The sequence below is a fragment of the Prenolepis imparis genome, unplaced genomic scaffold, assembly GCF_030444845.1.
Source record: "Prenolepis imparis isolate NDT839.2.m4 unplaced genomic scaffold, iyPreImpa1.0 SCAF_13, whole genome shotgun sequence".
Taxonomy (NCBI): domain Eukaryota; kingdom Metazoa; phylum Arthropoda; class Insecta; order Hymenoptera; family Formicidae; genus Prenolepis; species Prenolepis imparis.
The window spans coordinates 4,384,649-4,397,788 of NW_028141171.1; the positions used below are offsets into that span (position 1 = coordinate 4,384,649).

General features: G+C 30.4%; 1 protein-coding gene across 5 annotated transcripts in view; it reads right to left on the reverse strand.

Annotated features, from left to right (window-relative positions):
* The window catches only part of Pgant2 (polypeptide N-acetylgalactosaminyltransferase 2), a 260,868-nt gene that overhangs the window by 4,956 nt on the left and 242,772 nt on the right, over nt 1-13,140 (reverse strand). For all 5 annotated transcript variants that reach the window (XM_083053228.1, XM_083053229.1, XM_083053226.1 and 2 more), the window contains exons 4-9: nt 7,023-7,121; nt 4,736-4,803; nt 3,354-3,605; nt 2,968-3,183; nt 787-1,006; nt 11-221 (exon numbers count right to left, since the gene is read on the reverse strand). In XM_083053228.1, the coding sequence (XP_082909354.1) occupies nt 11-221; nt 787-1,006; nt 2,968-3,183; nt 3,354-3,605; nt 4,736-4,803; nt 7,023-7,121 (1,066 nt within the window). The remainder of the gene's footprint in view (nt 1-10; nt 222-786; nt 1,007-2,967; nt 3,184-3,353; nt 3,606-4,735; nt 4,804-7,022; nt 7,122-13,140) is intronic.

A 13,140-nucleotide genomic window follows, 5' to 3' on the forward strand; every position in this document is an offset into this window, starting at 1 on the left:
AGTAGTTTACCTGGTTGCCACCGGTGTTGTGACAAGGATAGAGACCCACGTTTCCGTCGAGAAGGTGGCCCATGCTGTCTAGACAGGCCGTGCCTTGCTTCAAAGAACCGCCTGGACCACCCTCGCTCGTAGGTATGATCAATTCGGGATAGATGTGCTTCAGATACCAGCTGAAAGGCTTGCAATGCAGCCTCCGTTTTAGCTCCATCCTATCTTGGATACTGCAATTATTTATACAATTAACATAATCGAATTTTTTATTTTTTCATTTTAATTTAATTCTTTAATCAAATTCGGTATTTATATTTAATGCTATTTATGTATTTTATTTTTAATTATATTTATATATTTTATATGCAGCTTTCGTTTTATTGATTTTTTACTAAGTTCTTAATTTTAACTTAATTCTTTTAATAAAATTCTGTTTTTATATATTTAATATTATTTAAGTATTTTATATATTTCAATTATATTTATATCTTTTTTCTATTTAATATATAATTTATAGTAATAAATAATATATATTTTATATATTATTTATATATTTAAAAAAAAATTTATTTTTATATATTAATATCAAGATGTAATTTTGACGAGAGGGCTCGGTTTTAAATTTCTATTTCGTGTAAAAATAAATTTCTTATTTCGCGTATTTAAATGCGTATTCAGTAGTAGCGTAGTACTTTGATGCGGCGTTAAATGACATGATGAAATGCAAGTGAAATTGCCTCTCTCTCTCTCCGGAGAGAGTTTAATTGAAACGTCGGCGCAAACTAGCAGACTTACTTTCCGTAAGGGATGTTTCGTGCCAACGGCACGGCGTTATAGTAGAACTGCTTGTAGTCGTCCATCCATACTTCGGCGGCGCGCCTCGTGTTTCGGGCAAACACGTTTCCGCTGCCGCCGGGGAACGAGTAAGGATGACGTTTGCGGAATACATGGCCCACACGTGAGCACGGAATAATCTCTAAGTTGCCACCGCATTGCCACACGCGGAACGATATTTCTGAAAGAAAGTTTAAGTTACAAGTGTGTATAATGCCACCGGCACAAACGCAAAACGTTAAATGAGAAAAGGGAAGTAGTCGAGAGAGAGTTTAGCGAAACGAGAAGAGAATCCGTAAACTTCCGAATCTAATTTAATATATTAATTTATTTTTAGTAAATATTTTTTTACTACTTAAACTGCATTATTTTCATTTTCCCTATAGCTCTCAAAATTAAGTTTTATTTTATTTTATATACAGAATTACTATATATAAAATAGAAATATATAGAATACTATAAAATTGGCATGCTTCTTTTGTCATTTCAAGTGCTTTGTTTTTTAATTTTGGTTTCATTTTTAGATTAACTTTGTTTATATTTATTCTTTCAATTTTTATATTGTGCAATTTTTTAATAATAATTTAAAAAACATGAATTAAAATGATTTTTAAATATATTTTTTATCTTTATATCGCATTATTCCTGGATATTTTTTGTATGCATAAGGAAAAATTAAAAATCTTATCTATCGATACGTTTTAAAAAACATCCTAAAATGATTTGCAAAATTATGTTAGTAAATAGAAAAATGCTGTTTTAATACACAAATCTTTTATTAAATTACTTTAAATTGAAATAATGTTAGCATTATTTTAAGAAATTCAAAAATTGTATCGCATTATTTTTTGTATTCCTGGAGTACTTTTTACATGCATATAATATAAAAAAAAATAAAAATTGTATCTATAGACATGTTTTAAAGGGAGCGTCTTATAAAATATATAATATAATATACACGTATGATTTGCAAAATTATGTTAATAAATAGAAAAATGCAGTTTTAATAAACAAATCTTTCGTTACGCTAAACTGAAATAATGTTAGCATTATTCCAAGAAACTCGACAACTTTTCTTCTCTCCGTTCGAAATGAGGTCGAAGTTATTTCACACTTTTGACATATATTGGTTTTCTCGCTATGTTTTCCACGAAGTTCCTTACAAACTGCGGCGCGCAAGACGGTAGTTTCTGTCGAATAGTTTATTTTCTTTCGTGTTTGAAACGTGTAACGACAGACGCAGCATTTTTCCTGATACTTGGAAGAATAATCGATGCTCTATATCTACACGTAAACAGCCAACGTGACATTTTACGAGATATCGATTAAATGCGAATCTTATTAAAGACAGAAGTGTCGCTTGATGAATTTCGACTCATTTTATATTGAATTTTTTATTTAATATTTATTAATTTTTTTTTATGACGAGATAAAAAGGCAATCGCGATTCTCTATATAAACTTTCGAGAACCGAAATGTTTTCAGTTTTATTTATCTGTGCGACTGTCGAATATTGTGACAAATAAGCTAATATTTAAGACAATATGTTCTGGTATTTCTCAATACAAATAGAAAATGCTTAAAACTTGTTAAGAAATTATAATTCTCGACCATATTGATTCAATAAAAAGTTTACTCCGCAGCAAAGCACTCATCTTGAGTTGCGCGTGCCTCGTAAGAAAGTTTTTGTAACGAAGTATATCGGGCGAGAAAGGGGGATAGACGGGGGGCCACGTGCAATATCTTTCGTAGCATTTGCAATTCTCTCAAAGCAAAATATCCTTAGTTATTATTTTTAGAAAATATATAACAAATTAAAAAAAAAAAAAAAAACATTCGTCTATAAAATAATTTTATATAATAATAAAATAATATATATAATAATATATAATTTATATATAAAAATAATATATATATATACATATAATAAATATTTTTATCTTTGTGTATCTCTTCTACAAAGAAGAGAGCAGCGTGAAATTTAAAATTAAAAAATTTTATATTGAATATTGAATATGAAATATTAAATATTAAATATTAAAAATATTTAAGAATCACACACATAACGTATGTCGAATTTTCGTCCAACTTTTCCCGAACACTTTATATAGGTGCTCCGTGCACGAAGCTATATAATCATACCTAGATTCTCGCCGCCCCAAACGTCCATCTGAGTATCGTATTTGCCGAGTTTCTCAAAATACGCTTTGTTGATGACAAATAATCCGCCGGCGATCATAGGGGTCCTAATGGCCTGTGTCGGGTCCTTTTGCCTCGCCTGTCGTTCCGTCTGACTGAGATACTCCCATTTGAAGACCAGACTCCAATCAAAGCCACCCCTGAGATCAGCGGAGGCTCCTAAAAACAAGATAGAAATCGTTCGCTTCGCTCGCGAGAAGCAAGAATATTGTTTACGAAAGATGTTTGCGATATCTGAAGGAGAGAACGAACTTTCTTTATCTTTTCATCTCTCAGAAATCGTGAAAACTACGTCAAATAATGTTTACGACCCACTCACACCCACTCACCGATATATTGAAAAGTGTCCATACTGATTACGTCGATTACGGGACAAACCACCCTGCTCGGGTCCTCGGCCACCCTTTCCAGAAGGGGTTCGATCCAGTCGGCATTGCATTCGCAGTGCGAATCCAAAAATGTCAACACATTCGCGGTAGCTGCATCTGCACCCCGGACCCGCGATCTCATCAACCCTTCCCTCTTCTCGTTTCTGATCACGCGAACCTTATGGATTCGCGAGAGCTCCTCGCCGTCCTCGGCTGCGAACAAATCGATCATCCTCGTTTTATGTACACAGAGAGAATTTTCTTTTAGAATTTACCCTGAAAATCATGGTAATTGTGGGACAATATGGTATGGAAAGAATTTTTTATGAGAATTTCTGTGTGATTAATATTTATCAATAGAAAATAATAATATCTATCACAATAATATATAAAATATGTTTGATTAATTTTACTAAAAATATAGTAAAATTTACTAAAAGTATGGTAAAATTAATCAAACATATTTTTGAAATTCTTTCCATACCATATTGTCCCACGATTGTCATGATTTTCAGGGTAAATTCTAAGAGAAATTCTCTCTGTGTACAAATTAGCCATCATAGCTATAAATTTTAGCTGCCCCTATATTACACCTAAAATTTAGTTATCATGCCCAAATTTTAGCTCAATTTTTTACCTATAGTTTAACGGAGAATTCTTCGTTTAACTACAGGGACAGTTAAAATTTAGCTATGGTGATTAATATTTTTTTTCTGTGATATTTTTAATTTTAATCGAAAGTATATCGTATTTGTATATTTTGTGCAACGATTGCAATATCATTTTACGTATTTTGAGTTACGCGATATTATTTATAATTTTTAATTATTTTATTTGCAATCCATTATCTCCGTTCATTCGATCAAAATATATTTCTCATTAAAAAAAATATAAACTTTGAATTGCGTATGTGTGCACAAATTTCGAGATTTCGTAATTTAATGATACGCTGTTTAGAACGATAAAATAGTATCATAAATAACGGATTAGTCACGAATCATCAATTCTTTAGCGATATTAAATGCAGTATTAAATGTAATATTAAGCGCGATTTTCCGTAATTGAATATACACATCATTTACATTTTAATTATGGTAAATGACGTTAAATATTATACGCGCAATATTCTCTTCACAATATCGAGTTGATCCGGGAGTATAATTTGTCGGTTTTGTTTATGAATCATATATCAAGTCTTATTAATACTTTATTCCAAGTTATTTTACAATTTAAAAAATTCGAAACTTGTTTGATAAATAAATAAAATTATTCATTAAATGAAATTATTTATTAATATTTTTTTTTAATTCTCGAGCTTGTAAATAATGTATAAAACTACTTACGATGATCGCTGAAATCATCCACGAGAATGATTTCCTTGATCAGATGTTCCGGACTTCTGTTCAATACACTAAAAAAAAAAAAGATTTGTATGTGCAAACTTAAATATATAAAAACTATTAAATTTAATAATACTGTTAATATTACTATTTTTAATCATCTTATTTATTTATTACTAAAAAAATTTCAAAAATTATAAATCAAACGTGATACATAATGCATAATAATTGTACATTATTACAGATTGAGACATTAAATATTGACATTAAGTTTGTTCTTTCAATTTAAACTCTTTCTTCATTTCAGTTATTCAATTTAAAAATTTCGATACGCCATTACTTTTCTCAGAGTCGCTACCATTCATTTCTATATAAACATTTCCAGTCGATTAACATCGAATAAAGCGAGGTACCAGATTAAGAGAAGAACAGAAGCTTCAGATTGTCCCATTGAATCTTTTATCAAAGTTTCGAGGACCTGTGTCTCTGACCATTTGCCTCTTGTTTGAACGTTCTCGTGTTGCCTCGTCCCATTCTATTCGCGAGTTTAATATAAAAGGATTATTGTATAAATAATGAGGGCTTCTTTTGTTGCTTAAAATTAATTATATTTAATTAAAATTATCTTTTCGTGAAAAACAATTTTTTAATTCCACTAATTTATCAATAGGTTTATTAAATATGTAAACGGAATAATAAAAGGTCATTATATTCTTAATTTTTTCAATCACATTGAAATATTGTTAATTAACTTTTGTAGAAAATTTGGACAAGGTGATTGGTCGCAAAGAATTAAAATTAATTACATTTAATTAAAATTATCTTTTCGTGAAAAAAATTTTCAATTCCACGATTAGTTTTCCAATTTTTAATCTATCACGTTAATAGGCTTATTAAATATATCAATAAAATTATAAAATAATTATTATATATTTTTAAAAATTTTTTCTATCGCATTGAAATATTGTTAATTAACTTTTGTAGAAAATTTGGACAAGGCGTGAAATTGATCGCGAAGAATTTCAAGATGGTGGCGAAATGCGGTCTCGCCGCGGTAATTAAGACTTCCTTTTAATTTCATTCGACCGAGACGATAGAACCGATATATTTCCCTGACGCCACGCGTTACCGACTTAAATAAATTTTCCGACTCTTGGCTGCTTCCTTCTTCCGGTACGGCGGTGAGAACTTTGAGCAACTTTTGCACGGAGGCTACCTCCGGCGAGAAATGTGGCTCGTACTTTTCTTCGCTTCGGGGTGAGACGACGCCCCGTAGTGAAGACGTTTTAATTAATACGAGAACACTTATGACATTTATGAGAAATATTAATGATTTATATCCTCTGGATATGAGATATGTTTCTGGATAGAGAGATAATCCGAAAAAAAATATTGAAGTAACGCAGAAAATATCAAATATATAATGTTGTACTTTAGATTAAATAAAATTAAAAATAAAGAAAAACAATTTTTTTTAAATAAAAAATGTTAAAAATTAAATACAAATAAAATTTAAAAATCTACGTAAAGTATAATTGAGAGAAAATTAAAATAGCCAAATATTTTTTTAAAGTAATATTTATATAATCAATTTTTCAGCCGATTAATTTTTTTATCAATCAATAGCAATTTATACTTTCATGAAATAAAAATGAAGAGAATTTTTATGTTTCCCTTATATATACGTATATTTGACAAAGGTCTTTTGGATTCTTCGGTTCATCGCATTCATATATGTAATACATACGTACATATGTACGAGCGCATAATAAGTGTGGGGGATATAAAACGATGGAATGACGATTAAAAAATTCCATCGCATGCCGTCACCCAATTCCGGCTCGAATTGAGAATCTTCGCGCGTTTTAACCACAACTCGTTGATCGCATCGAGAATTGAAGACTGCCGTGTCCCGTATCTATACCATTTACGATCGCGTGAGAATTTGTCCATTTACAATTATTTTGCGTTTGAGAATTTAATCTTACGATAAGCAAAAATGCGCGCTCACACATATTAAACTCACACTTTATTTAAGGAATATACGAAATGCTTCAATTTCAGTATTGTTTCTCATTTTCGATGTCTCATCCCTTTTAATTTTTTAAATATTTTAAAAATATAAAAAAAAAAAAAAAAATAAATACGCTGATTTTTCTCAAAGTTTATACACGAAGCGTAATTGTATAATATAGAAAATATCAAGGGGAAACTAAGAAGATCCATGTATTTAAATTTGAAGTGTAACTGCATTTGCATTTTATGTCAAGCAAAATTGTTTCAAACTTACCTGACGACGGTTCTGAGTAGTGTAGATCGTGCTTCATTGTGGAAAGTAATTATAACGGAAGTCGGTGGCAAATCCTGTCTCCATTGTTTCATTCTACACCTGTAGCGAGAAAATAGCATAATTATGAAGTTGCCGAGAAATCCGAAACGTGTTAGTGGTTTCAATGAAAATCAAGGTTAGCGGGTAAAATATTCCGGTGATGCTTTTCTCTCTGTCCATATCGCATTTGTATCATTCGCACAGACGCAGATAAATTTGATGTATTTAAATTAAATGGGAAACTACAACTGCTATAGGGGATTAATATTTTCCGGTATAATGGAATCGCGCGAACGCTAAATACAAAATAAAATCATGATCATGAATCATGATATTGCAAAGCAAAATAAATTTTTCAATGCAGTATTTAATTTAATGTTTATTCTAAATTGCTTCATATATTCATTGTTTTAAAAATATTATTTTATCTCTTATTGATGACAGATAACATATTGCACTAGTTTTTTTTCAATATTAGCCGTTCAATCAATTCAATTAGTTATCAAATATATATTGACTGATTATCTTTATATTTATAAATTCAAATTAAAATACTTTTATATTCTAGATCCGCAAGATGCTCTTCGTCAATAAACATTTATTTAAAAAATATTTAAGCAATATCTAATAAAATCGATAAAATCTCTATTTTTGTTGCATTTTGATATTTTTATTTCGATTTCTATTAATCGCGATTTTGTAAAGCAGATGCAAATCTTTGATTTACTTATTACAATCGATGAATAATACGACAGAAATATTTTAAGAATTCTAGGAGAAGAATTTATTACGGATTTCACTCTTTTTATTACGATTTCAAGACTTTTATGACGTTTGGCGAGAGAAATACAGTATTCAATATTTGGCGAGTCTTTCTCGTTACGTTTCGCAACATAAATATGCTCGTAAATGAGAAACAAAATGCGTTAAAACTGTCGCATAAATTCGGCTCGACCATCCGCGTATAACGGCGTGAATTTTTGCGCCATATTCATAAATTCGTACTACCGCTTCACTAAAGACGCGCTTGAAAATTGTATTAGCCATCGCCTCGTATAGATGTAGATGCAAATTGCCGGTAGGCGAGACGTGAGCGTCGATATAAATTCAAAATCTCTCTCTCTCGTATTTCGCAATTCACTTTCTGTTAGCCCATCTCTCTAAATTCTTTTTCTTTTTAAAATGCATCTTATTTTAAATAATATAAAAGTTTAATAAAAAAAAAAAAAAAAAAAAAAAAACAAGGAAAGTTGAGTGTTTACGACGACGCTGCACTTTAATTTATGCAAAACAATTTATGCAGCAGGGTGGAAAATATAGTCTCTCTCTTCTTTCTTCCGAGAGATTGTTTTAATTTCAATCTAATCGTTGAGAAACTTTATTAATTATTATTTTTAATTTCAATCTAATCGTTGAGAAATTTACTCATTTTTTAATATAAAAAAGTAACACATTTATGGCCGGTATTCATAGTCGGTTCTTATATTTAAGAATGTCTTAAGTACAATCTTAAGATGTGATTAACCAATCACAGAGCCGTATTTGCATCTTAAGACATTACTTAAGACGGTCTTGAAATAAGAACGGACTATGAATACCGGGCTATAAGTAATATTGCTCAATTAAAGCTATTTTTTTAATAATGCATGCAATTATAAAAAATTTAGATAATTTTACATTTAATAATTTTACAATTTTCGGATTTTCAATATTTTCTTCTTTACGATCGCTGTCAAACAGGAGAAACAGAAACAAATCGGAATAATTATATTCCTTTATTTATTTTTTAATAAAAAAACATGTATACCTAAAACATTTATATGTAATACTGCTTAATTAAAGCTATTTTTTTAATAATGCCTGCAATTATAAAAAAAAATTAAGATAATTTTATATTTGACAATTTTCGGATTTTCAACATTTTCCTTTTACGCTCGCTGTCAAAGAGGAGAAACAGAGAGAAGAGTCGAAATAATCATATTCCTTTGATGCGTCGCGTTTTGAAATGCTTGACGCGACGCAGGCAGAGAATGGCGGAAGTGGCCTAACCACCAGAAGTGGTGCTTAAGAATCAGAAGAAAACGAGGGAAGAGAAAGAGAGTAGATGCCGCACTTATATGGCATCAGGGCACCGAGTCGGCGCAGAGAGGGCCCACATAAATGCGGCCAGACGATCCCAATATGTCAGCCCCTCTTTGCCAAGATAAACTCGCGGGACGTGCACCGAATACCGTAAGGTCCATAGATCCGCGCGCGAATGCACTTTTTCGCGCCGCGATGCGCATCAAACGAGATCGCGAAAGTTTCCCGCAGCGCAGCTGCCGCCTCGCCGGAAGTCGCCGCCAAATAAGGGGATGACCGGGTGAACGCACGTGATTGCGATTTATTTAACTCGAAATCCCGCAGACTTTCAAACGTCACCAATGACAGACCGTAATCTATTCGTGCTTCTCTCACGCACGGATATTTATTATTTATTATACATGTAACTGGAAAAAAATATATACAGCATATTATTAAATTCTCTGGTCAATTTGGAGACGATTTTTCCTTAGTGAAAATATCGAGGCATTAATAATTTTCAAGTCCTAAATGATTAAGAAAGAACTTTCTCGCGAATTAAACTTTGTGAATTTTAAAATATTAACAAAACTACATTCTAGAATATAGAAAATTAATTAAAGCTTTAATTAATTTTGGGTAAAGTTAATTTTAGGTAGAGTTTAAAGGCTTACTTCCTCGACATTGAGGAAAAATCTCCAAAATGGCCAGAGAATCTGATGGTATATTCCATATTGCATATATGTTTTTTTCAATGACATCCTGTATAAAAAAATTAACAATGAGTACACATACTTGAATTTTTTTACTAGTGAATGCTGCACCCTCTTGAAAAACTGTCTTAATTGCTTCTCCTTTGTGCAGTATAACGTTAATCTAGTTGTAAAAGTGACCCACCAAGTAGTCAGTTTGTCGATGTAAATTATGTTTTGATTATCCAAAAAAATTTTTGCGTATGTTTTTTATTTTAAGCAGGTGTTGTGAATGAAAAAATATTTTTTTCAACATATATGCAGTCTGCAGATTATAGTTTTACATTAATAAAAGTTAAGTTGTAGACTTTCGTATTCTCATTCGAACAGCCATTTTTTTTCATGAATACTTTTCTATATCGTACATCCACTGATATTGATATTTAAAAATATGTAATTTTAGTTTAAAATGTAATCTGTCATTATAATTTTAAATTTTGCATTATTTTGTAATTTATTAGTATTTAAGGGACGGTGCTCAAATTTGCCAAACTTGTGTGCTATTTTTATAAAACTGACGTTTTTCTAAAATATTTTTTTCTGATTTTTCCCCTATATGTATTAATAATTAAAGAAGTAATTTTAATGAATCAGAATTAATGTTTTTACAATAATATAGCCTTTAAAAAGTTGAGAATGAGGTGTACGATATTAAAAACATAGTGTGTGTAAATATATCGGAAATTACATTTTTTTATATTTGCACTAAAAGAAATTTTTATTATTAATATTTTGTTTCTAATAAATATTTTACTTTTGCGATATTTTATTTCTAAAAAATTCTTGTCTAAATATAAAAATCTCTAAAAATCATCTTCATTCAATAAATTTTTCGCTAATCTTATAGAGCGTCATATTAGTAATTCTTTCGTGACTTAATTAATCATACAATTAATTATAATCCAATAACCAACTGACTATTTATGAGAGGTTCGTATCGTTTCGTATAATCAAAAGTTAAAGTCTGATTCATTATTACACTTTTATCGGCGTGTTTATCAGGAAACTTTAAAGGCGAACGAACAAGTTTGGTAATGAGTAATTTAGATGCTCATTACTGCACTTCTAGACGCTTCATCTCCCTCTCTCTCTGTTCTCGCGACGCAAGAATCGACAAATTAATTCCGGGGGACCATAATTCCGCATTAAAGCCAGACTTTACGACGACATGTTTATTGACAATGAAATTGCGCGCGCGCAAGCCTTAAAGCGACTCCGGCTAGATGAGACGGATCATCCGGGCGCGGTTTAATTCGAAACTTCAATTTAGGACCCTGCTTCCGCACCCTATATCCGCTAAAGTGGATAATGCGCGGCCAGCCTGCACGATTCCATTGGACGCCCGATCGCGTGTACAATATTTCACGTGTATATGTGCATTGCATACTCGTGCGAATTGATCATTTTGTCAGAGAATACATCCCACGGGAGAGAAAGAGAGAGAAAGAGAGAGAGAGAGAGAGAGAGAGAGAGAGAGAGAGAGAGAGAGAGAGAGAGAGAGAGAGAGAGAGAGAGAGAGAGAGAGAGAGAGAGAGAGAGCGAGAGAGAGAGAGAGAGAGAGAGAGAGAGAGAGAGAGAGAGAGAGAGAGAGAGAGAGAAAGAAAAAGGAGAGAAAGAGGGAGGGAGAAATTGGGGTGCAGCTACAAAAGCAGGCCGATGCAATTAACATAATAAAAGAGAAGTGTACATACATAAATGTTTATGCATATATACGAATATGTATGTACATAAATGTTTATGCATATATACGAATATGTATGTACATAAATGTTTATGCATATATACGAATATGTATGTACATAAATGTTTATGCATATATACGAATATGTATGTACATAAATGTTTATGCATATATACGAATATGTATGTACATAAATGTTTATGCATATATACGAATATGTATGTACATAAATGATTATGCATATATACGAATATGTATGTACATAAATGTTTATGCATATATACGAATATGTATGTACATAAATGTTTATGCATATATACGAATATGTATGTACATAAATGTTTATGCATATATACGAATATGTATGTACATAAATGTTTATGCATATATACGAATATGTATGTACATAAATGTTTATGCATATATACGAATATGTATGTACATAAATGGTTATGCATATATACGAATATGTATGTACATAAATGGTTATGCATATATACGAATATGTATGTACATAAATGGTTATGCATATATACGAATATGTATGTACATAAATGGTTATGCATATATACGAATATGTATGTACATAAATGGTTATGCATATATACGAATATGTATGTACATAAATGGTTATGCATATATACGAATATGTATGTACATAAATGGTTATGCATATATACGAATATGTATGTACATAAATGGTTATGCATATATACGAATATGTATGTACATAAATGTTTATGCATATATACGAATATGTATGTACATAAATGATTATGCATATATACGAATATGTATGTACATAAATGTTTATGCATATATACGAATATGTATGTACATAAATGTTTATGCATATATACGAATATGTATGTACATAAATGTTTATGCATATATACGAATATGTATGTACATAAATGTTTATGCATATATACGAATATGTATGTACATAAATGTTTATGCATATATACGAATATGTATGTACATAAATGTTTATGCATATATACGAATATGTATGTACATAAATGTTTATGCATATATACGAATATGTATGTACATAAATGTTTATGCATATATACGAATATGTATGTACATAAATGGTTATGCATATATACGAATATGTATGTACATAAATGTTTATGCATATATACGAATATGTATGTACATAAATGGTTATGCATATATACGAATATGTATGTACATAAATGGTTATGCATATATACGAATATGTATGTACATAAATGGTTATGCATATATACGAATATGTATGTACATAAATGTTTATGCATATATACGAATATGTATGTACATAAATGTTTATGCATATATACGAATATGTATGTACATAAATGTTTATGCATATATACGAATATGTATGTACATAAATGTTTATGCATATATACGAATATGTATGTACATAAATGTTTATGCATATATACGAATATGTATGTACATAAATGTTTATGCATATATACGAATATGTATGTACATAAATGTTTATGCATATATACGAATATGTATGTACATAAATGTTTATGCATATATACGAATATGTATGTACATAAATGTTTATGCATATATACGAATA